This window comes from Pseudochaenichthys georgianus, chromosome 4 (genome assembly GCF_902827115.2).
Source record: "Pseudochaenichthys georgianus chromosome 4, fPseGeo1.2, whole genome shotgun sequence".
NCBI lineage: Eukaryota > Metazoa > Chordata > Actinopteri > Perciformes > Channichthyidae > Pseudochaenichthys > Pseudochaenichthys georgianus.
This window is the reverse complement of record NC_047506.1, coordinates 41,297,875-41,322,566: the sequence shown is the minus strand read 5'-3', so window position 1 is coordinate 41,322,566 and position 24,692 is coordinate 41,297,875. Positions and strand designations below refer to the sequence as shown.

Sequence of the window (24,692 nt, the reverse complement as noted above, 5' to 3'; positions counted from 1 at the left end):
TAGTGTTGTCGAAAGAAGCTTTCTTTTTTTGTATTTTTTCCTCAGAGATGCTCAAATGTAGAGAATGTTGTTATCTTGATCTTCCTGTATAGACATGTCAGTGATGTTTGACTATTGTACTATTTTGTATCTATTCCTACACACTGCATTTTGAAATTCACAGAGCCAAGTCTACACCTTTTGATTTTATAAATAAACTAAGTGTCAATCTGTTTGACTGCATTGCCTCTCATCATGCCTGGCCTGTTTAAAGATAACAACATCAGTCGTGTGTTTGAATCTGTGCGCTGGGCTTCATGATGCCTCCAGGTTAGACAGAAGAGATGAAGAACACCAGAAATACTATTGTATGTGCTGTTAAATATAGCACAGAGCTGAGTAATACAGCAGTTGATGTTGGTTATTTTGGGTTTCCTCTGTAGAACAAAATATATATATATTTTTAGATCCCTTCCTGACATTGTTGATGTAATGAAATGTTAATGTGAAATTATACTGAGATGTCTATTTATCAGTCTTACATAAACAAGTTTCAGTGCTGTTGTCAGGCAATACATTATAATGTCAGTTTAAAGACAGCAAAAAACATAGACCATTATACACTTTAGTCCTTTTAAGTGGCTTATTGTTCATTATTTATAATACATTGGTTTCAATGTAATTCTTAAAATTATGCCTTATTAGAAATTTATTTTAATTGCACCAAATGGCTCTGCAGTAGATCTTACTGTGCAACCACGCTGGACATTTGCTGTGTTTGTTTCTCTAATGCTGATTCAAACATTTACAGTTGCATTTCCACTGACAGCATAGGTTAACGATGCAGGAGAGGTCGATGACATCAACAACAGTCAGGGACAAGCTCTTTCGCTGCCTTCAAGGGCAGTGGGAACTATTATGTCTGGCACACAGGTCAGTATTTTTCAGGACTTTTTTTATTTTTTGTTTTTTAATAATCATCGCATGGATTGAAATGTTATTGATAAGCAATATTAGTGTTGTTTTTTTTACTTGTGATTTTGCATTATTTACATTTTTGATTTTGTTGTAGACTTGTAGTTGAAGATTGTGGTCTGTGTTTTTTATAGAGAGCCGAATTCAAATGACAGTGTTGTTTCCCCAAAAAGTGGGCGGGGCCGTAATTTTCGCCCTGAAGTGACGTAGATGTTACTCTCATCTACTGTATGGACATCGATCACTTTCTGCTATATTTAACCATATATCGAGCCCGATCTTCGATTTCCAATGATTTAATGTAATTGTTTGCCTGTCTGGCCATTGTAATCGGGCTCTTTGAAGATCCAAAAATCCACGGTTTTCATACATTTCTGATCGGATCGGCAACAACTTCAGAATTTGAATTGACCGCCATTCAAATGACAGCTTTGTTCTATTTCGTATATGGCTTCGCCATTTTCATTTGAATTTTTGGGACCTGAATTTGACTATTCAAATTTTTTTAACTTGAATCTTTACATTTTTATTTCACATATAAATTCGGAGCAAAAAAATTCAGATAGATGATTTTCAAAGTAATTATTTTCAATGCTATAAATTCGGTGTCTGATAAAATTCAAATACTTCTGTCTCTTGTTTGCTTCCATAGAGTATCCTTCATAGCATGTGTGTCACATGTGTATCCTCCGTGGTCTTAAAATCCCCACAATGCTTTGCGCACGGACCAATTTCCCAAATCTTAGGCGGAAATCGCGCTCCATTTAAGGCGGGACCTCGCATATGACGCACACCTGTTAGCCTGTTCCACCATTCTTCGTTTTCCGAGGCTAGGAAGGATTCTTGCCTCGCTTCTGAAGGAAGTGACTCGGAAGACATGTCCTACCAAGGAAGTGTCCTCGACATTGAGAAACACCTAGTATCTTGTTCCAAAAAATATTCATTACATTCAAACACATTTACATATTTCAAACTTCAAACAATTGGACTATGGGTGGGTTCAGATCTAATTGCTACTCGGATGCAACAATAAAGTGTGAGGCGAGGTCTTACTCTGAGATATGAAAATAAAAACACAAGGGACCAGAAGAGTTTAATTTCAAAGTGTTAGAATGTCGAGGTTAGGTACAGAACCTGAAAGCATCATCTGAGGACACGGCACCTTCCTTGTTTGCACTGCGCATGTGCCGCAGCTTCCGGGCTGTGACGACTTGGCCACTCCTCCGAATTGCGAGCCGTGCTCTGGAGGGCGATGGGTGGGGAGTAGAGCAGCGTGCAGCGGTGATGTCAACAACATCGGTCAGTGGGTCAGCCGACGACACGTTAATGAAGATGCTTGAGCTGGTAACCGAACCTCATACTAACAGACGGCGGTAACTCATTTGTGTCGGTTTATTTTGGTCCCCAGACATTCATGGTTTAAGGAAGATAACTAACGGTAGCCCATGTTAGCTAGCGCGAGCATGCTAGCAATGAGATGGACATGAAAGTAATGTTATTCGGCTAACAGCACAGGCGTGTAAGCATAGATATTTATGTGGGGTTTAGCCGAGTGTGGTTAAATTATTGAAACAAATGTAAAAAGAAGAGATATACTGGTTATCATTGGTGTTATCAGTGGTGTTTTCTCGTAAGGAAGCTGAGTAAAGCCGGTTTTCTGTTCAAAGCTATATTTGTCGATGTTCTAATTACGTTAAGGTTGAATAATATCCATGGACACGGTGCATTTGTTTTGGGTTGTCGAGGTCATCTCTACCCTTTTTAATAGATGTTCTTCATATTGACAAGCAGCAGCGCCTCTATGGGTTACAGTGCTGGTAAGAGTGTGTGGTGTGTGAACTTGAAGGTGTTGCAGACTGACAGAGAGCATGTCAGGTGAAGCTGGCATCATATGATTGAAACAGTATTAATTAAATCATTACATTGCATTTTATTTGGCTTGTGGGATTCAAGCGATATGCTACTGTCTCTTTTTTTCAAAGACCTGTCTCACTTGGCCAAATATATTCTTACGTTTCTTTCCCAGCATGCAACTGGGGTTTTATGTAGCCCAATTACTTTTAATAGTATGTGTTCTACTTCTTATACAATGGTTTTAGCTCATTGAATGTACGCCTTGGCATGAAATGTCCTGTATAAATGAACTGACCGGCTAAAATCTGTGTCTTGCCTCTGTCTCAGAGAACCTGATGAATCATGATCACCACAGAGGCTGCCAGGGAGTTCCAGGCCAAAGAGCGCAAACACAAAGAGCAGCTGAAAAGATGTTTATCAGCTGCATTATCTGCAGACTTTGACAGGTAAGACATGTGACAGTACTATGCACTGAACGGGGATCTTGGATCAATGGCAAATGTCAATAACAAAAAGCTTGCCGCGCCTGTGTAGTGGAAATTTTTAGTTATTATCATCCTTATTATATCTTTCATATGCTTAAACCAAATGCTTCTTATTTCCTGATATATTCTTACTATTATTATATCACTCTTGTGGCTCTGCAAGGCCACAGCTGTTTTAGCAGACTGGGAGTCACACAAGAACCGTTATGCTATCTGCAAGGCCACTGGGTGTCTCATAAACAATCTGACCGTGTGAACCCAAGAGTTATAATATTCCCACTCTTTCCTTATATAATCTCTGCTTCTTCATTGTTCTGCGCACTCTCGGGCAAACTTTTCATACTCTGTCCGACCTGTGACAATATATTATTATATCGTGTATTTGAAGCTTCAAATAAATAACCAAAAGACAGCTTTGCTTGATTAACCATTTATTTGTTTTGATCACTTTTGACTTGTACTCTCCAGCCGGTGTTTGGGCCCCAGATTTCCATAACACCTGCAACTTCTTTTAAAGGCTCGTCAGGAAGGTAGGGTTAGGAAAAGGGATCAATGCTGCTGTCATTTAAAACAAGTATGTAAAACAATAGTTTTACAAACAAAGCTCAACTCAAAGACTACGTTTAAAGAGGCAGTTCAGCAAATGTATTCATTAACTTCAACTAACTTGTCAAAGAGAGAAGTACTCAGTTGTTAAAACTGTTTTAATGTATCCTCTTTGGCCCAAGAGGAGCTTATAAAGTTAGAAAAATAACCTTGGTGCAGTCACAGTGGCGGTTCTAGACCAATTTGACTGGGGGGGGGGGGGCAGTTATTCTCTGAAGGGGGCACAATAAATGCAGGACGAAAAATACAAAGACTATGAAGTAATTGCGCATAAGAATGCAATACAGTTATTGGTATTTGTTTCAGTACACATATTTATCTCAGATACTTATAGTTACAGTTTTTACGCTCTAATGCAGGGGTCTCCAACCTTTTTACGATGAGAGGAAAAAGGTTCCCCACCCCTGCTGTAAATAATAATAAAAACCCTTAATTTATAACTTAACATCTCTGTCTCCTGTTGATCTGAGTATATTATAAAGAATAGCCAGTTAATTGAAGCATTATAGCTAGGGTTGAGAACCGAAACTCGGTTCCAGATGAGAACCGATAAGAAAATGCCGGGTACCCATACAAAATACACAATTTCCGTTCTGCTTAACAGTTCCTAAACGCGGTAGACCCTGTATTCCACCGGGTCTGTCTGCGCCGCGGCGCCCCGGTGGAATACAGCCAGGGTAAGGGCGGACTGGCCATCTGTGTGTTCTGGAGAATCACAGAACGGCCGGTCGTCAGCGGGCCGTTGGCGGCCGGCTCGGTATGCTAACGGTCGGCACCGCCCTTCATTTTTTAAACGGCATCATGTAAGTTGCGGCGACAGAGGTCCAGAGTTGCCCCGCAGCGAGGCTCCCCCCTCCCTCCCGTAGACAGTTCACGAGCTCAGTCACTTCATAACACCAAAGATGGGTCGCGGTAAACGCTCTAAAGTGAGGCTCCACTACACTAAAAAGAAAAAGACAAGGCACAGTGTAATGCCTGTTAATAGCTTGCCACAGGCGTAGCTCAGTTAAAATAAAGCACAGCTATTGTGCAATACATTTGTATTGCATGTATCTTTTTTATTTGTAAAAATGTCAGTTAAAGCTTAAAAAATAAAGATATTTTTGCTATCTAAATGTTTGACCTCTTTCTTTTATAATTTCTTTAACTTCACCTCTAAGTTTACCTTGGAGGAAAGTTTCCTGGAAATTACTTTTTAAAATGACCTTTACTTATCTTATTAAGCTTTAAATGTAATAATATTATAATATTGTCTTACTATTTTAGGCATTCATTTGAATACACACAATGGCTACAGCGTAGTTTTGCAATGAAAATCTTCAGATGAACAATGACGTAGCTATTTTGCATATTAAATTAAAGCCTTTGAAAATGTAATCTTAATCATACCATAGAAATAAAAGCATAACAAAGTACAAGTTATTGTTTTGAAGAAAAGTAAACATCTACTGAGGAAGACCACACAGTCTGGTTGAAAACTGTTGGTGCAAGCTAATAATTGGCCCTTAAGTTAAGGACTACTCTTTCCATGGTCAGGAGCCCTTGAGAGAACTATAGAAAGGTCTCAGATAATAAGACTATACATCTTGGCAAGCTGCAAAGTTACAGTAAAGTTCAGGTCATTGGGTTGTATCTGATGTGGATGTAGATGTCCTTGTTGCTCTAGTGGTTCATCACTTTGGGCAGATTTAATCAGACGGTTCCAGTTATGGACATAGTTTCATGGTGGAACTTGTACATACCGCACTCTCGGTCTTTAGCTGAGGATTCCTGGGTCACACAGATCAGTCGTTGAGGCGCGAGGAGAGATAAGGATGGGGAAGAAGAAAGGCACCGCCTCAGCCCTCAGCCCTCAGGACTCTGCTGTGTTCGTTTGAGAGGGGGAAATAGGCCGTCAGAGTACTCTTTGAACCTCAGAGATGTTAGAGGTTGGTTAGTTAAGAAGGCCTTACTTGTTCATTACTGTTCATGTACAGCATAGAGCAACAAATCTTCAAAAGAAAGTTCAGCGTGAGTCCGATTGAACTACAAGGAATGTACTTGTTTTAAAAAAACTCAACAAAATAAGTTAGTTTTGTAAAAGAAATACAACGTGTAATAAACTTTAAACAATTAAAAAAAAATAGTAATAGGATGATTAACTAATATAAAACTAAAGAATGAACAGAGGTGGAATGATACGTGGTTCAGTTTGTCTGGCTGTTTTACTACCAATAGAGCAAAGGAACTTCAATGTAACATCAACCATTGATTACATATAGTAAGTAAGACACAATAACATGAACTCAGATTGATCACATTTTGTAATGTGTGCAACATAATAGAAGGCACATAATGTTCTCTGTTTATTACAATGTGTATGTTGTGGCTCAGTCTGTAGGGACTTGGCCTGGGGACCGAAGGGGTCTCCGGTTCAAGTCCCGATCGGACCAAAAAAAACACGGTAGACTGGTAGCTGGAGAGGTGCAAGTTCACCTCCTGGGCCCTGCTGAGGTCCCCTTGAGCAAGGAACCGAACCCGCTGCCTCTCCAAAATGCATGTTTATGTGTTCACCATGTGTGTATTTGTACTGTGGCTCGTAAAATGCGTACCTATATACTTGTAGTGTGTGTGTGTGTGTGTTTATAAAAACAAAGTGAAAGCTGCATTTCCCCTAGGGGGAACAATAAAGGTTAATCTTCTTCTTCTTCTTAAAGAAATTAATGACATTGACAATTGGTAAAACAATAAACATCTCTCCTGCATCGTGCATTTTAGGCATAGATCAATATCCCTCAACATCGATGAAAACTCATCAAAATGCCTCTCTCCGGTGCTAGGCGGTGCATGTTACTAAAGTGGGTGTCAGAAGAATCCCCACATGTCACACAGTGGATGTTAGTGTGTTAGAGTTCACTTCTCTTGAAGCCCTCTGCTTTTATTTAAGAGATGAACCGTTTCAGTTTTATAACGTTTGTCCCTTTACCACTTATTTAGGACCTGAGTCCCTACGGACAATCACAGCAGGGCTCTGTGGTCGGGCATGTGGACAATAGAAGTTGTGTAACTGCTTTTATTATTATTCATATCATTTTAATGTCTGTACTATCTGGTCAAAGTTGTAAATACTGGTTTCACCTTTCAAATCTGTCATGTTCTGTTAACCCGTCTTGTATGAATGGGTGAAAAAAAAGGTTGACATAATCAAAGTCTTGATTATTGAAAATGTATTGTTGTTTTTTTAATAAATGTGTATTTAAGTTGAATTAGTTAAAAGCGACCAAAATAAACTAAACTCAACTATGTTTGCTTTAAAATGTAATTGTTTTTACATGTGGCCAACAGGGTTAAAACCAAAGTTTTTCTGTTTTGTATTACTTTTTTTAATCGATAGTTACTCAGACACATTGATAGTGTGCATGTTTTAAATACAGTTGGAACAGGAGAATTGTGATGGTTCTGCGTGTGCTAAAGTGTTGTAAATCCTTTCCCCAGACTGCTGCAGGAGGAGCTGGAGGCGGATGTCTCTCTGTATGCCGGGGCCGGCTCTCTGCAGGCACACAGAGCCGTCCTGCTGGCCAGAGCTCCTCATGTCCTGCAGGGCCAGGCCCACAAAGATCCCACCAACATCTATCTGTCTGGATATGAGCTGTCCGGGTTAAAAGATTTCCTCAGGTAGGCCAGATTTATAATTGCAGCTTCTATTTATGTCGCTAAGGCCTCTTAAATTGAGATACCCCTACCCGAGGTAGACCAACCATGTTATTTCAATACTTTAATATACGTCGTTTTTTAAATGGATTGTAATATACAAGTATCTTAACTATTTTTCTTGGTTGAGGTTTGGAACCTTCCCACAATCGAAAAGAGTGAAAATGTAGTCTTCTCCAAGGGGGGATCGTGTGTATAAAATGTTGCAGTAAAATCATTAACATTATATTACATTGCATTTAGCTGACGCTTTTATCCAAAGCGGCTTACAATAAGTGCGTTCGACCAACAAGATACAAACTTGAAGAAAACAGAATCATATAAGTACATCAGGTTTCATAGAGCCAAAACATTTAAAGTGCTACTCAACTGGCTTTAGATAAGCCAGTCCTTTATTAGTATATAAGTGCTTTGTTAGTAATTCTATCGCTCGAAGTGGAGTCGAAAGAGATGAGTTTTCAGTCCGGAAGGTGTGTAAGCTTTCTGCTGTCCTGATGTCAATGGGGAGCTCATTCCACCATTTTGGAGCCAGGATAGCAAACCCACGTGTTTCTGCTGATGGGAACTTGGGTCCCCCTCGCAGCGAGGGTGCAGCGAGTCGTTTGGCTGATGCAGAGCGTAGAGCATGTGCTGGGGTGTACGGTTTAACCATGTCCTGGATGTAGGAAGGGACAGATCCATTCGCAGCATGGTACGCTAGTACCATTGTCTTGAAGTGGACTCTAACAGTTACTGGAAGCCACTCCAGTGAAGGGAGCGGTGTGGTGTGGGAGAATTTAGGAAGGTTGAAGACCAGACAAGATTAAAACAGGCATCCGTTTAAAAAACTAGACAATAAATCTGGTTTTACCTCGGTTGTGCCTTTTACAATGTGCTTTCTAGGGGACGTTAGGAGACATCTTTTTTTCTCTTAGTGATACATACTCACAAACTGCCCAGCAGAGGGCGCCAAGCACACCATCTGTAATCTGCAGGATAAGAATCTGCTGCATCCAAATGCTGCAGCTGTTCAATAATAAATTGCACGTCACATTTGAGTTTCAGTGCTGAGACACACAAATCCCAAGGTGTTTGAGGGTTTATAATCATTCTAGTGTCGTTATTTCCATCAAGGCTTTGCAGTGGTTTGATCCACTGATGTGAGTCTGGGTATCATTAGCAGTTTATAATTAGGGCTAGAAGAAAGAGTCGTCCTTGTTTCGCTACACTACCATGAGGTCTAAAATTAGTTTCAAGCTTTTATAATACATAGTAAAAAAAGCATCCCTGCATTCAGGTTACCATGAGATGGAGGTTTTTGGCATGAATAGGCATCCTATTAAAAAGATTCAATATGAATGAGTTTAGTCAATCACAAATTAATCAATTATTTTGATAATAAGTTATTTGTTTGATGGTGTTGACCTTTTTAGCCATTGCCTTCTTGAATTATATTTAAAACTGCCATACCAACCAGAGCAGTTTTAGACGGTTAGGTGGACAAATCAAGCAGTCTACATGTACTTATGCTGAAAGACGTTTTGACATTTATCAGTTATCTGGAGAGAAAAACACGTTATCAACAGTTTCTATGACATGGTCACTGTGGATTCAATAAAAGTGTGGTGTACAAGAAAGAAGCAAAGATCATTAAGTTAACAAAACGGCATTGTTTCAATGAAATAGCGTGCAACATAAAACAAAAATACAAATTTAAGGGATAGCAGCACTGCAACTACAAACATGCTAAAATAATTAGTGCAGTAGTATGAGTAAGTGTTAAAAAACACATGGAACCAAGTTGTCCAGCAGCAACATTATCAGAGATCCACAGTAACATGAGCAGCACGGAGAGGATGATGTTTGTATCTGTTTGTCACGACTAAGGGGAACTGAAACAGGTGCCAGAGTGTAGGGATACAACACGCAGGTAAGATGGGAGGTGCCATCTGTCAAGATAGAATTGTCCCTGTTTACCAGCTGAGGGCTATAGAGAACAGGCCGGCTACTCTGCTGGACCATCATCATTACTGTTTTAGCTAGTGCAAGCTTGGGTTTGATTTACAAAGACCAGAGATAATCAAATAAATAATGATGATGAAACATGTTTCAGTGTAGGATTTGTAGTAGAGGGTCATCAGGGACCTGTCGGCATGAAAGTTGTCAGGTTGCCGGAGACTGTAAAGTGTTTGCACTCAACTTCTAGCCTTTTTAGCATTGCATCAAAAAGAATATTGTTACGGGTGAAAGAGAGACGAGGAATGACGTGCATCAATGGTCAGACGTAAACCCAGGAATGTTTTTTATTGTCTGCACTTTAACGCCTGGGTAGCATTATCACAACTCACTCGCTTGCTTAGCACACTTGTCAGACCAAGCCAGGCGTTCACAGCAGATTACAAAGCACTCAGGGCACATGTACTATCACAGACTTAGTGACTTCATCAGGTTCCGAGCCACTTTATAAAATGCTTCACTGAGAAAAAAAGAAAAGCCTTTGCAGTGAAAATGTATGCCGTGCATACTTTGTCACTACAGTCACAATGTATCAAATGAGATTGTTATTTGCGTGAAAGGTCTGTGTTAATTAACCTTTGGAGTTTCCCCCTGCAGGCGCGTGTACACGGCACACCAGAGCATGCACTCGGCTGAAATCATCCCAGACATGGATGACTCGGTGCCAGAAAGCACTGCTCCTGACCCACCAGACCTGCGAGGTTCCTCTGACTCAGGTATACACGCTTCTCTATAGAGGGTTATTGTAGGTTATGTGAACTATTAGCCCCCCCCGTCCCCATCCCCCTTCTAAACATCATGTTATCTCAGCCATAATCCATTTAAGAGATAATCCCATTTGGATTCCTGTTGTCGTAACTGCTCATTTCAGCATGGCCGTCACACAGATACTTTTTAACGTCACAATTTGCTGTGTTATAAGTTAAGGCAGATGCGTCCAAACTACGGCCCAGTTGCCAACTGCAGCCAACGTCCATTTTTAGCCCACAACTAATTCTAAAAGTATAATGGAATATGGCCCACACATTGTACTTCTTAAGTATGTATAGCCCAATTTTCAAATACATTCAGTCAATTCAAGTTGAAAACATTTTCTAACGAGTCTTAGTTGATAAAAAAGCCAAATAACCTATTTGCATAACAAGCTTAAATATACTCTTCCTATTTCGGCGTATCGATATATATCAATCAATGTTTATTTATATAGCCCAATATCACAAATGTTACATTTGTCTCAGTGGTCTTCATAGTGTGTACAGAATATCAGTATGACAATACGACACCCTCTGTCCTTAGACCCTCACATCGTACAAGGAAAAACTTCCAGAGAAAACCCACAGTTTCAAGGGAACATGGGAGAAACCTCAGGGAGAGCAGCAGAGGAGGGATCCCTCTCCCAGGACGGACAGACGTGCAATAGATGCCGTGTGTAAATTGAAAAGATAATACATTTGCAACATAGGTAGTCCAAATGTTTGGAAATGCATGTGTGTATAATAGGCTGTGTAGGCGAGAAGAAGAATTTTAAATTCTATCCTGTGTTCTATAGGGAGCCAGTGTAAGGCAGCCAGAACAGGAGTAATGTGGTCCCTTTTCCTAACTCTGGTTAGTACACGAGCCGCAGCATTTTGAATCAGCTGAAGCGACTTGACTGACTTCTTGGTACACCCTGATAATAAAGAGTTACAATAATGTAGCCTCCATCCATCCATCCATCTTCTCCCGCTTATCCGTGGTCGGGTCGCGGGGGTAGCAGTTCCAGCAGAGAGCCCCAAACTTTCTTTTCCCTGGCGACATCAACCAGCTCTGACTGGGGGATCCCAAGGCGCTCCCAGGCCAGCGAAGAGATATAATCCCTCCACCTGGTCCTAGGTCTACCCCTTGGTCTCTTCCCAGCTGGACGTGCCTGGAACACCTCCCTAGGGAGGCGCCCAGGTGGCATCCTAACTAGGTGCCCGAACCACCTCAACTGGCTTCTTTCGACGCGAAGGAGGAGCGGCTCAACTCCGAGTCCCTCCCTGATGACCGAACTTCTCACCTTATCTCTAAGGGAGACACCAGCCACCCGGCGGAGGAAACCCATCTCGGCCGCTTGTATCCGCGATCTCGTTCTTTCGGTCATGACCCATCCTTCATGACCATAGGTGAGGGTAGGAACGAAAATGGCCCGGTAGACAGAGAGCTTTGCCTTCTGGCTCAGCTCCCTTTTCGTCACAACGGTGCGGTAAAGCGACTGCAATACCGCTCCCGCTGCTCCGATTCTCCGGCCCATCTCACGCTCCATTCATCCCTCACTCGAGAACAAGACCCCGAGATACTTGAACTCCTTCACTTGGGGTAAGGACTCATTCCCTACTTGGAGTGGACAGTCCATCGGTTTCCTGCTGAGAACCATGGCCTCAGATTTGGAGGTGCTGATCCTCATCCCAGCCGCTTCACACTCGGTTGCGAACCGATCCAGTGAGTGCTGAAGGTCGCAGACCGATGAAGCCATTAGAACCACATCATCTGCAAAAAGCAGTGGTGCAATCCTTAGTCCACCGAACTGCAGACCCCCTCCCCCACGACTACGCCTCGAAATCCGATCCATGTATATTACAAACAGGATTGGTGACAAAGCGCAGCCCTGGCGGAGGCCAACCCTCACCGGAAATGGGTCCGACTTACTGCCGAGGACCCGGACACAGCTCTCGCTTTGGGAGTACAGAGATTCGATGGCCCTGAGCAGAGACCCCCTCACCCCATACTCCCGCTGCACCTCCCACAGTAACTCCCTGGGAACTCGGTCATACGCCTTCTCCAAGTCTACAAAACACATGTAGACCGGATAAGCGTACTCCCAGGCCCCCTCCAGGATCCTTGCGAGAGTAAAAAGCTGATCCGTCGTTCCACGACCAGGACGGAATCCGCATTGTTCCTCCTCAATCTGAGGTTCAACAATCGGCCTGACCCTCCTTTCGAGTACCTTGGAGTAAACTTTCCCGGGGAGGCTGAGTAGTGTGATGCCTCTGTAATTGGCACACACCCTCTGATCCCTCTGATAATGTACCCTAGAAGTAACAAATGCATGGACTAGTTTCTCTGCATCGTTTTGAGGCAAGATATGCCTGATTTTTGCAATGTTACGTAGATGGAAGTAGGCGGTCCTTGAAATTGATTTTATGTGGGCGTTAAAGGATAAATCCTGATCAAATATAACACCAAGATTCCTTACAGTCTCACTGGAGGCCAAATTAATGCCATCCATAGTTAGTATGTCTTTAGATAATTTGTTTCGTAGATTCTTCGGGCCAAGTACAATAACTTCAGTTTTGGTCGTGTTTAACATCAAAAAGGTCATCCACGTTCCACGAATTTTATTTAGATGATTAATTTCATTAGGCTTGATTGATAAATATAGTTGAGTATCATCCGCATAACAATGAAAATGTACAGAATGATTCCTTATAATATATATATATATATATATATATATAAGGAATGAGCTGCCAACACTTGGGTGTAATGTCATCTTTTTCTTCTTTAAGCATATTCAATTATCAAGAAAATAATTGACCTACATTTGATTGGTTTAGCTAACTTATAACTTAACTGATGAGGCTATATACCTCACCTCTAGTGAGGGGCCCAACCCTTTTTTTCTGTATGTGGCTTTCAGTAAAAAATGTTTGGAGACCCCTGAGTAAAAGGGTTTAATGGTAGATAACTGCTGTTCCACAAACACAAATATGCACGTCTCACACTCTGAGCATGGCTCTTCGTCACTCTCCCTCCCGCCCTTCCTCATTATCCCTCTTTACTCCAGACGCTGTTCTGGAGCCAGCCTCGGGCCTCGGAGCTGACTTGCTGGATCTCTACCAGCGGGGTGAGCAGTGTGACATCACCATCCAAGTAGCAGAGCAGGTCTTCTCCTGCCACAGGTAGAGCTGCTCCCACTTATCTTATTCATACTTCTGGAATTCAAAAACATTGTTTTTCTTAAGAATAGTATCATATGGGTCCTGTAAGATGTTCAGCTCAGTACAGTCAGTGAGAAAACACTTCAGAGGTCGCACATTGGCAGTGTGGGTAGTCATTTTGTAACGCAGAGGTTGTAGAAACTGCTGGTAACCATGGAGACAGGTTTCTCCCAACTCATGCTCAGGGGAGCAGCCAGTGAATGCTTGTCAGAGAGAGGAAGCTGGGCAAGTTCTTTCAGATATGGGCGTGTTATCCTGCCAAAAGCATCTATTGGAAGATGGGTAAACTGTGTGTCATATAGGGATGGTCTGCAAACATACTCAGGTCGGCTGTGGTGTTTAGACCGCAGACAATAGGTTTATGCAGTGATAACATATTTGTGTAGGCCGACACGAAAGTTAGCATCGCAAGGGTTCCCTCAACAAAAGCTATTGGATTTTTCTATTGGTCTTCAGAATATGTCAAACACACGTTTATGATACTTCCACGTTTTGTTCAGCAGGATAATCTCCATTATATTATTAATTTTTTAAGCGGAAATGCAATAGCCATAAGTTAAAAGCTAATGTAAGGTGAAAACCACGCAAAGCTAAATGTGGCTAATGTTTGGTGTGATGATGTTTAGTTGTCTGATAAAGTCACTTGTTAGCAACCGCCATTGTTATGACCTTCAGACTTTCACCTGTGTGTTTTTGCTGGTGTGTTTTATGTCCTAGAGCAAAAAGGGTAGATCTCTTCAGCTTTTTTTAACCACAAACCTACTTCAGACATTTAAAGACTTAATCAAAAAACACATTGACTTTGAGACAATTTCATGTTGGCCATTCATTTCCGGGTTGGCCATTCTCCTCTGACGTCTGCCTTCAACAAGGTTCTTGTGTAACGGTACGTCCACACAGCAGCTTTAAACAAATCTTGAAAATCTTGGAGCTGGGCGTGTCTGAAAGCTTGGGGATTTTTTGCGACCAACAACCAATCACATGAATCTCCCGCCCCCAACATACAAAGCAAAAAACCCCGGGGATTTTATGCGAGCAATATATATATATATATATATATATAAACTCCCCAAACAGGCGAAACCCTACCAGTTTCCCCCACTGTCTCTGCCACCTCCCTCCATGCCTGGTTCCTCCGGTTTGTATCCCGTTAATAGTTCTGGTCGTAAAGAACCGGTTGATTTTCTACCGTAATTTCTCGTTTGGAATATGAGGAAATGAACTGCGGTCTGGTTCTCCCTGCTTACACGCGGTTTGATTGGCTAGCGCTTGTACTGTCAGATTTGCATAAACGGGATTTGATTGGCTGGCGCTTCCAGCTCAGCTTCAAAAGTTGAACATTGCTCAACTTTTGAGTCCTGAAAATCCTGGAAATCTTCGCTTCGCTTCCCCACAATGCAGTTCGGCGAAAAGCGAGGCAAAGTGACGTCATCCCCATTCAAAGTCAATGGGCAGAGAAGCGTTGGAAGATTTGTTTAAAGCTGCTGTGTGGACGTACCGTAACTAACTAAATGTCTTGAGTTACTATCACATGATTGGCTGAGCAGATATTTGCCTAAAAGAGCAGTTGAACAAGTGCACCCAATAATGTGGCTGATATTTAGCACACTAATTCATAATTCATGGTTGGTTGTGGTCTCTTCATGGGATTTAGAAAATCACTAGCCTCATCCTTCATTTGAGCTAAGTCAGCAATATAAACAGGTTATTTCCATATTTGTGACAGCACAATCTTCAGAGGAAGCGAGAATAAGAGAATCTCCAGAGACTATAAAACACATGTTCTGTTGTTGTGTCTATACGCAAGCCTGCCAGATGACATGTAAAATATTAAAGTGCTGGGTTGATCTGACTTGCAACTGCCTGCTTTACTGGGTTTCTAGGGCAATCCTGTGTGCGCGCTCCCAGTATTTTCGAGCCATGTTGAGCGGGAGCTGGATGGAGAGCTCCAGACAGTGCATCACTCTGCAAGGGTAAGACTCGGCATCATCCTGCAGCAGGTCGTCACACGGATCAATAATACACCTCTGCTCCTGCTCTGACAATTCCACATTTTATTCCTGAACAACACAGTTGAGTTACTGCATATGCTGCATTCATTATTCAGGCCTAGCAACAGAGGTGGCTTTGTACAGTATGGGGTTTCACTCACAATGCCTTGTTTTAACTCCATATATACCCACACTCACACACTCACACATATACACAGCAACCCACTGCCAGTGGAATCTGAAATGGCTCGCTCAGATATCTACCGAGCGACGTTTGTTTCATTGTCCTCTGTGAGGCACATCAATGTCTTCTCACCCACTGCCTGCTGACGGGCCTCCCCCACCACTGGCCCCTAACCCCCCCACACAGCCGGGGAAAGGCAAATGAAGCCCATTTTTCCTCCGGGGAGAGAGGTGCCGCTCGCCTCAGCATCACTGATCTGAGGTTAACGGGGGAAGACGTGTCGGTCAGAATGGAGAGCTGCGGCGTTGACGTGTGGGGGGGGGGAGCCTATAAAGTGTCCCTCGGGCTGCAGTCACGAGGATTGAGTGCTGCATGATATATGGATTCTGTTCACAGCATTCTCAGTTGTGTTTGCAGTATAGACGGAAATCTAAACTTTGTGCATGAAGTCACAAAGAAAATAAATAGGCTATACTTTGGTTCCATTCTTTATGTTTAAGGAATAGTTTGGATTCTATGAAGTTGGGTTGTATGAGATACTAATCCATAGTCATTGTAGTACAGTATCTACAATAGGTTGTGGCACTCATTCGGGTACCATTTTGGCCACCTGAAAGAAAATGCCGCTGCCCTGTCCTTACAGTAAATTGCTAAGCTTCCTGCTGGTACTCCTGTCAGTTTCTCCTAAAAGGGAGCGTGTCCTTTGCCATTTACTGTGGGCAATACACTGACCATGTATTAGTACCCAGTGGTGGGCCGTCAGGGACAGAAAGGCCTTCACTGCTGGCCTAAACACGATCAGAATCCTTGACTAACGTTTTAATATAGTTTTTTCATTAACATGTATTCAATTATTTCTCATAGTCTATTCTCTATGATCTATCTATCTACTCTTCATTTGAAAGCTTTTTTCTGTGTTGCGATCGGTTGCGCTGCGTCCAGTAATGGTTGTTAATGTTGGAGCTTTTATCCAATCACATTTAAGTCAGAATGTGTTGCTAGGTCAAAGAAATCTGCCTTGAGGCCTTCAGAAGCAACAGTGCGGGCGCTTGTAGCTTAAAACAAATGGCAATGAAATGGTTGCATTGACCAATCAGATTTAAAGTTGGTGTCATCATGGTGGCAATCTAGCAGGTGTTTGATGACCTCTGCCTTTTCACGGCCTTTGATTGGATTGTCAGCGCTTGCAAACACTAGCATGTGTAGCGGTAGCTACCAGTAGTGACCTGCTGGCAAACCGCATCTGTAGCGACCTTAGCAACCTGCACAAGGTAACATATTTCCCATTAGATTTTAAAGCTGTTTTTTCAATCCACAATTCCTGCAAGTGGAAGAGGAATTTATTTGGTTGAAGCTAGCAAGCCTGTCGCAGCCTGTGAGAGGGTTTGACCACCACTTTAATTTCACTAACTTCAGCAGTACCTTGGCTCACAGCCTCCGAGGAGTACAGCGAACTGTACTGCTAGGAATGCCTGATATTCGCAACTGACCCACTTGGTGTTCGGAGCCATAGAGGGTTTGCAAACTTGAGTTGGCAGCATCGAGACGCCAAAGCACAGCTGGACACTTACAAGCAACGGTGCTCTGGAAACGTTTTTGGGAAACTCGAGTGGATCTACAGCCTAATTAACAAGTGCGCAGGGAAGCGGAGCGCCACAATGTTTTTTGCCAGAAATAGGACTGGACAAACTGGACTGTCAGCATCAGCCTCCATGGCGATTGAACAGGACTTGGAACTAAAACACTCAGATAATCTGAACAACAGAGTCATTTAACTATTTTTGAGGAAAGAAAGGAGCATGGATTTTGTGTACAAATAATCAAACGTATTGGTGAGTAATACTATAATGACTTGTATTTATATATTTTATTGAAGTAAATATGAATGCTTCTGCTAGAGATGATGTATGCAGCGCAGCTGTGGCTGCAGTGAACGGAGACTTGTTAAATTGTGTTGTTTCGGTTTTCTGCTTCAGTAACAGCGTTCATTCTCGCTACATTAGATACCTGTTTGTGATGAAACGCCCTGCTAAATGCGTCTCTGTATAACATTAATGGTTCCTATAGCCTTGACGTCATAAAGATGCTATTAAAAGGTGGATCATTCAAACACTACTGGAGGCCCCTCTACTGTCAGTACCTTATATACCCCAACCTGCAAGCAATCCAAACTAACCTTTAACTTTAATAATATCTCTTAACATATTGTTTTGTTGCCCTTTTTTCAGCTTAGGGCCAGATGAGATGGAGGTCCTGCTCCAGTTCATGTACGGAGCCATTGTGGATTTACCCCCTGGAGCCAGCGCCAGGTACGTTATGAGACCAGACACAATTAGAATGCAGATGCAGAACACAAGCTGACCTGTGTTTGTGTCTCCTGTCCCACAGTCAGGTGGTGTTGGCTGCAGACATGTTGGGTTTAGAGGGACTGAAAGACGTGGTGGAGATGGTTCTGACCCGAGACTACTGCCGCTTCTTCCCCAAGGTCAGCTTTACATTATGAGGGATGTAATGATGGTCTTTATAGGCTTGTTCTCTTTCAATATGTACTGTGTGTATGGGCTAGGTGGGTCACATGTGTAGCCTTTAAACATGTTGAATTTGGGGCTGCTATCAATTACGTTCATCTTTCGGTCACACGGTCAGTTAATCGCACCTTATTAATCGCTGGCCTCAGGTCATTTGCAAAGTTATTCAAATGAGTTCAAGGGAGTAAAGAACAAAGATTTTAAATCTGGTTAACCCGAGCACTGGTATTGGCAGCAGAGGTCGCGTTAACCGAATATTTTCCGTCTATGCCGGATTTTTTTTAACAATGAAGGAAAAATATGAAAGCAGTCTGTCATTTTGACGGATTAGAACAAACTCGGAACAGCGCCAAAGTTTCCCCGCAGAGAGGCTCCGGTGTTATTCCGTGTTATGCATGCCCGTCAAAAAGGAAATGATATAATTTCCAAACCGTACTTTGCTGTACAAATCATTAAATGTATTTGTACCTCATTCTTTGGGAACAGAACGTTGCTTAACCTAGACCTGACCAACTGCAGTAACCCCAGATCATCACACTGCCCCCACTGGCATGTACGGTAGGCACTGGGCATGCTGGGTGCATCACTTCACCCGCCTCTATTCTTGCCCTGATGCGCCCATCACTCTGGAACAGGGTAGATCTGGACTCATTGATTTGGTTTTAATAATGCATTGGACAGTTCTTAACCAGACTTTTAGTGGTTTGAGCAGTCTCCTTAGTTGTGTTCTGACCTTTCTGAAACAGATTAACATCCTTTCCACGACCTTAGGATATGTGTTCCGACATGGTCGTTGAGATGAATCGTTCACATCCCTATTACAGATTGGCTTAGTTAAACCAAGTTGGTGACTTTGTTTCTGGACGGACAGTGTATTTTCTACCACTGTCAGCCCCGTATGGTCTGGTTCACCAAAGAAATCTTGAAATCGCATCTGATTGCAATTCTTCATGTGGCAAGGTATAAATGTTACCTTTGCGCCAGGAATGGAAAACAACAGTGAAAAATATAATTTTGTAATGTGAGCATGAGCTACAGAACATGATGAACAAGGTGCAGAAGCATTCCTTCAAACTTCAGTCACGAAGTAAAACTTGCGAGAGAGAAAACTATTTCAGGAATTGAATATCCGAGTCATCGCTGCTTTTTCAATGCACTGCTGTTTGAAATAGTAATTTGAAGTGGATGACAAGAAAAAAGTACATCCTTCAATCATGCCATGATCAGCCCCCTGACACATTCGCTTCAGTTACCACCAACTCTCTGAAGACGCCAATGATTTCATTCCAACTTTGTGGTTATAAGCGATATTTATTTTGTATTGACTTTGTTTGTTGTCATAGAAAAAGGCGGGTCAATTGTCCTCAATGTATGCATACTCTCTAAATGTAATACATTTCAAAATGCTCTGTTGCACCGAAACAATATGTGCTGGGCAGCGCCCTTAGGGGTGCTTAGAAAATTACACGTTTTCTGTGTCTTATTTGTGAAGGTCTAGGGGCCTTCCAAAAAACGCAGTTCTTTTCTGTATTCACCCATCAGTGTAGTAGTGTTGTCACAATACCAACATTTTGGTTTCGATACAGATACCAAGTCAAGAATTGCGATTTCGATTCTTTTTCGATACTTTTAATTATTATTTTCATGATCAATACAATTGTAGTTTATCTGTTTTCTTCCAACATGGTCTCTTCTTTATACTTGAGTTTATGTGATTTCTTTGATAGTTAACTTTATATTTTATTAACATGTAATAGTACAGTAATATAAATAATTATTGACAAAATGTACATTGCAGATGTTAGCCACATTGGTAAGTTAGCTAAAAAGATAGCCATATTAGACAGTTATCATTGCCATTAATTGCCTCGTCAAACTACGAAAACGTTCGTTTTTCACTAAATAAATTACACTTGTTTGACTTAGATTTGAGGGCATGGGCTGAGCATGATGTAATTACGTTATCTATCACATTCGCTAACCTGTCTGTCTCTGGATGCCGGTCGGCGAGGTGCTTAGCCAAGTTTGATGTGTTGGCTCAGATCTAAAACATGTCTTACAGACAGGCCTCGTGGTGTCCGTAGGCTTGCCTCACTGTCAGAGATATAGCTCAAATACATCCAAATTTAGCTTCTGGCGTCTTTTTTGCCACCAAGCCGAGGCGCAGCGGCAGTTACACTCCCACTTGCAGCCATGCTTCTCCTTTTCTCACATGATCTGGCAGCTAGCGCTTGCATGAGAGAGGGGGGGCACTTAGAGCGTGCTTGAGAGGGGAGGGATTAAAACAGCGCTTTCTCACCGGAGTACTTTTCCCCGTCATTCTTAAAGTACCGATACTAATGAAACGGAGGAATCGTAACGTTTTTAACGGCAGGGTATCGCGGTACCTTTCAAGTATCGGTACACCGTGCAACACTACAGTGTAGTGATCCCTCCGTCGTCCAAAACAACAATAAATTATCACTATGTGTAGTAACAGCTGAAAACTCAGAAAACAAATCCTATTGTAAGTCCTTTGGCTTAACACTTGTTGATTGAGTATGGTGCGTGCATGTTCATTGCCAATAATAGTGCTGTTTAACTTATCTGAACACTTTTTCATTCTCATTTTACCATATGCCAGATTTCACAAATGTTGTATTTGTAAATTCCTATTTTTCTTTCCCCTCCTGTGTTGGCAGCCGATTGACGGGGTTCAGAGAACAGTTCTTGAATGTCTGTCGCTCACACACGCCTTAGGCCTTCAAAACCTCCACCTGCTTTGTAAGAGGTGAGTGTCGGTTGTTGCTTTTCTATAAATGTGTTACAGCTTAGAAATCTGAAATACATTTCGACGAGACACTACATGTAAATAATTGGTCATATCATGTTAACAGTTGTCAAAGATGACCTTTAAAGATGCTTGTGTAATTGGAAAAAAAGTGCAGAATATTCCAACCTTGCTACTTTTGCTTACATCAGCATCCTGTTGCTAGGTAACCAGCATGTGGGTTCATACTTGTGTTATGAAATAGCCTTGGGTTGGGGGTTACATGCCTTAATGTGATTCAATTCACCATTCTGTTGAGTACAATTAAGTCCATTTAGATCCTTTTAAAGCAATTACTCCTTAGACAAGGAAAAACCTACAGAAAACACTTGTCCTTTAATCTTTTCTTTTAAACCTTTAACATGTCAAATGTAGATGACGATCATCCTTAAGGGCCAATGCATTTCTCAAGTTTGCTGTTTAGTTACAGACACTAATGCATTGCTCTACATTTAGAAGTGGATCAGATTTAACAACAAAAATAGGCACGTCTTTAAATTTCAGTACGCTGCACGGCTTTTATCCCTTTCCTGACTGTGCATTTGTTCACACACAATCTCATGTTTCACGTTGAGATCTCATGTAGCTGATTCTTCTGTAGGCTAACTAGCGCTGTTGGTGCGCTAATGCAGTGAGCTGGCAGGACGTTTATAATGTAGGCTAGGGGGATAGGATGTGTTGAGCTGGGCTGTGAGCTGGTTCTGAGTTGAGTTGGTGTGGGGGGACATGGCCTTGCCGTGTTGTCTGATGAATCACGCATGTATGGCAGTAAATCTCCCTGCGCTGCTCTGTGCAGCAGTGCGTTACTGACCTTCTCATCCTCACTCACTCTGTTGTTCCCTCGAGCAAAGCTCTGCTGAATGCTGCCTCCAGCCACAGTGATACACTGCAGTACACCTAGAATACGACTTCACCAGTTTCACTGAAAGTCTGTCCTGCTGATTTTCTGTTATTATGCTCATTCCCAGGTTCATATTTATGTTGTGTGTCTCCACTGGGACATGTCTCCTTGTTAATGTTCAAACAGCTCTTTATTGATCTCATACTGCCTGTGCTGCAGCACCTCTTTTCACCCTCTGTCTGAAACCAGAACCCAGTCTGCTCTGATTGGTTAGCTGTTCGGCTCTGTTGTGATTGGTAAAACGCTTAGAGATGTCCCGCTCCTTAGCCTATCACGCACAATGTGTTGAAGCACTAGCCAATAGAAGCGCGAGGGTTACATAGTGATGTCACTATGTTATGGAAGTGAACAAAGAAGTGGTTGAGAGAAGCTCCCTCCGGAAGGATTTTAGCCTTTGCAGCCCATTTACGTGCACACAAACGTATATAACACACTTAGGCCGCAAGGTGAACCTCGAAAAGAAATCCCGCTCCACAGAAGTGGAACTACATAATATTTAGTTAAAAAAAAAGAACGAGTCTTGCTTATCCACCAAAAAAAAGTTTGTCGCTAAAATTCCTGTCAATTCTTCTAGGCACGTAATTATTGGCTGAACTAGTCCCTTCAAAGCGTAATAATATCTTGGTCAAAAGTAGTGCCACGGTCCGTCACGTGATCGTGCTACACCAATTGGGTAGCTGCATATTGTCAACAGAAGTGAAAGATGGCCGCCTACATGGTTACGCTAAACCAGACCAAATGGATTCTAAACAGTGCTGTATGCTTATTTTATGTCATGTTTTGTCATATGTCTTAATACATCACTAAGTCCGAGGTATTTGCGTTATATACGTGGTATTTTTGAGAGGTTTTACTATCTGGGAACAGAGTTGACCATCGAATCAACATTGGCTAGCAGCGTTTATCAGCCAACTCCAGCTACAACAACATTCCTGGACTACCATGTTCGCATCGCTAGGTTCATTGGCTGAGCTCGTGGATTATTCCATTAGACTGAGGACTTTTTGTCTGTCTGTCTGTTGTTATTGTTACCCTGTACACGTTAAATGCACTCTTAAAATAAACATGACTTGATTTCATACATAGCTGCGTCCAAGAAGAAGGTTAACTTGTTACGTTAAGTAATTTAGATCAATAAAATGCAGTACTTATACCAATGTCCATTGATTCATTTATTTACTCATTCATCATATAATAATTTGATGAATTACATTATTATTATTATTATTATAGATTATTATTATTATAGATATATATAGATTATTATTATAGATATATATATATATATATATATAATATATATTATATTATTATAATTATTATTATTATTATTGTAATATGATAATATTGTATTTGTAACTTCAAAATCAATGCCACTGTGTAACTGTCATGGAGGGTGTACAGTCTGTTGATGTTGTTGAAGAGCTGCAGTGTGATCATGAGGAATGTGACACACGGGTGTTTTTACATGCCCAACATGCTGCACAGGAGCACAAAGCTGTCGTCATCAAGAGCTCTGACACTGATGTGGCAGCCTTGGGTTGTACCCTGTACACGTTAAATGCACTCATAAATAAATAAACATGACTTGATTTCATACATAGCTGCGTCCAAGAAGAAGGTTAACTTGTTACGTTAAGTAATTTCGATCAATAAAATGCAGTACTTATACCAATGTCCATTGATTCATTTATTTACTCATTCATCCCTCCACAAATGAAAACAACACTGATGAACCATTAAAACGAGATTTATTACAAATATAAAAGGTATGACATAGAAAACAGTACAAAACAGAATAAGGACACTCCTATTCCTCACTGTCAGTGTCAGGGCAGTCATCGTTCTCTTCCTCTGTTTTTTTTATTTGCACAATTTGAGCAACAACATAAGTCTGTGCAACAGAGTCCTGCAGAGAAGCATGAACATCTGCCTTTCTCACAGGCGGACTCTTTGCAGCTGCAGTGTATCACATGCAACACTCCGTCAGGGGCAGGATTTCTTGTCATCCAGGTGACGTGTAAGTTCCCATCCTCTATTTCCCAACCATATCAATGTTTATATAATCTTTTTTTTTTATATATATATTTTATTTTGGGGCCCCAATGGCATTGACTGGTTCACGCAGTCTTCAAAGTAACCTAGCAACCTAAATACATTTTTAATTTGTCTGTCCAATGACCTTGCTCCCTTTCATGTCATGTGATACCTTGCGTGACGAACGAACCGTTTAATCAACATCAAAAGTTATATGTACTACACAGCTATAGCAGCAGCAAGATTGGCAGAATTATAACAAATTGAATAGCTTGCATTTATAATGTACAGCAAACTAAAACACAAGAGCGGCGCTCAAAAGAGAAAGGACAAGAGAGACCAAGGAGATGTAAAGGCTAAACAGACAAAATTAGACATTTTTTTTTGTCATACATCGTCCTCGAAATCGAACGCTAACGTTGGTAATGTTGACGTGCAGCGGCAGCCAGAACCGGAGGCTAACGATAGCTCACCTGCCTCACCATCATCTAGCTCCACAAGTGAAGCTGTATCCGTGGCTGTGCGACCTTCTTCTCCAGCCATGAGCCAGGAGGAGAGGATGGATTTGGCTGTGCCCGGCGGTGGTCCTACAGTTCCCGCAAGGGCCCCGCCCCCAACCGATAGGGGACTCTATGGCGCTATTGAGACCCCCGACGCCAAGATCAAAGGCTATATTATAGCAACCGGTCCATGTAGGCC

The 24,692-nt window shown here is 41.8% G+C and overlaps 1 protein-coding gene across 2 annotated transcripts in view; it reads left to right on the top strand.

The window, feature by feature from the left end:
• Positions 1–2,197: 2,197 nt before the first annotated feature.
• btbd8 (BTB domain containing 8) overlaps positions 2,198–24,692 on the top strand; it is a 40,711-nt gene continuing 18,216 nt past the window's right edge. The window contains exons 1-9 of one of the 2 annotated variants that reach the window (XM_034080535.2): positions 2,198–2,298; positions 3,136–3,254; positions 7,374–7,553; positions 10,182–10,300; positions 13,390–13,504; positions 15,427–15,516; positions 17,947–18,027; positions 18,107–18,203; positions 20,928–21,016. In XM_034080535.2, coding sequence (XP_033936426.1) covers positions 3,151–3,254; positions 7,374–7,553; positions 10,182–10,300; positions 13,390–13,504; positions 15,427–15,516; positions 17,947–18,027; positions 18,107–18,203; positions 20,928–21,016 — 875 coding nt within the window. In that variant the 5' untranslated portion in view covers positions 2,198–2,298; positions 3,136–3,150. Of the gene's footprint in view, positions 2,299–3,135; positions 3,255–7,352; positions 7,554–10,181; positions 10,301–13,389; positions 13,505–15,426; positions 15,517–17,946; positions 18,028–18,106; positions 18,204–20,927; positions 21,017–24,692 lie in introns of both variants that reach the window. The other variant, XM_034080534.2, reaches the window with a different exon arrangement.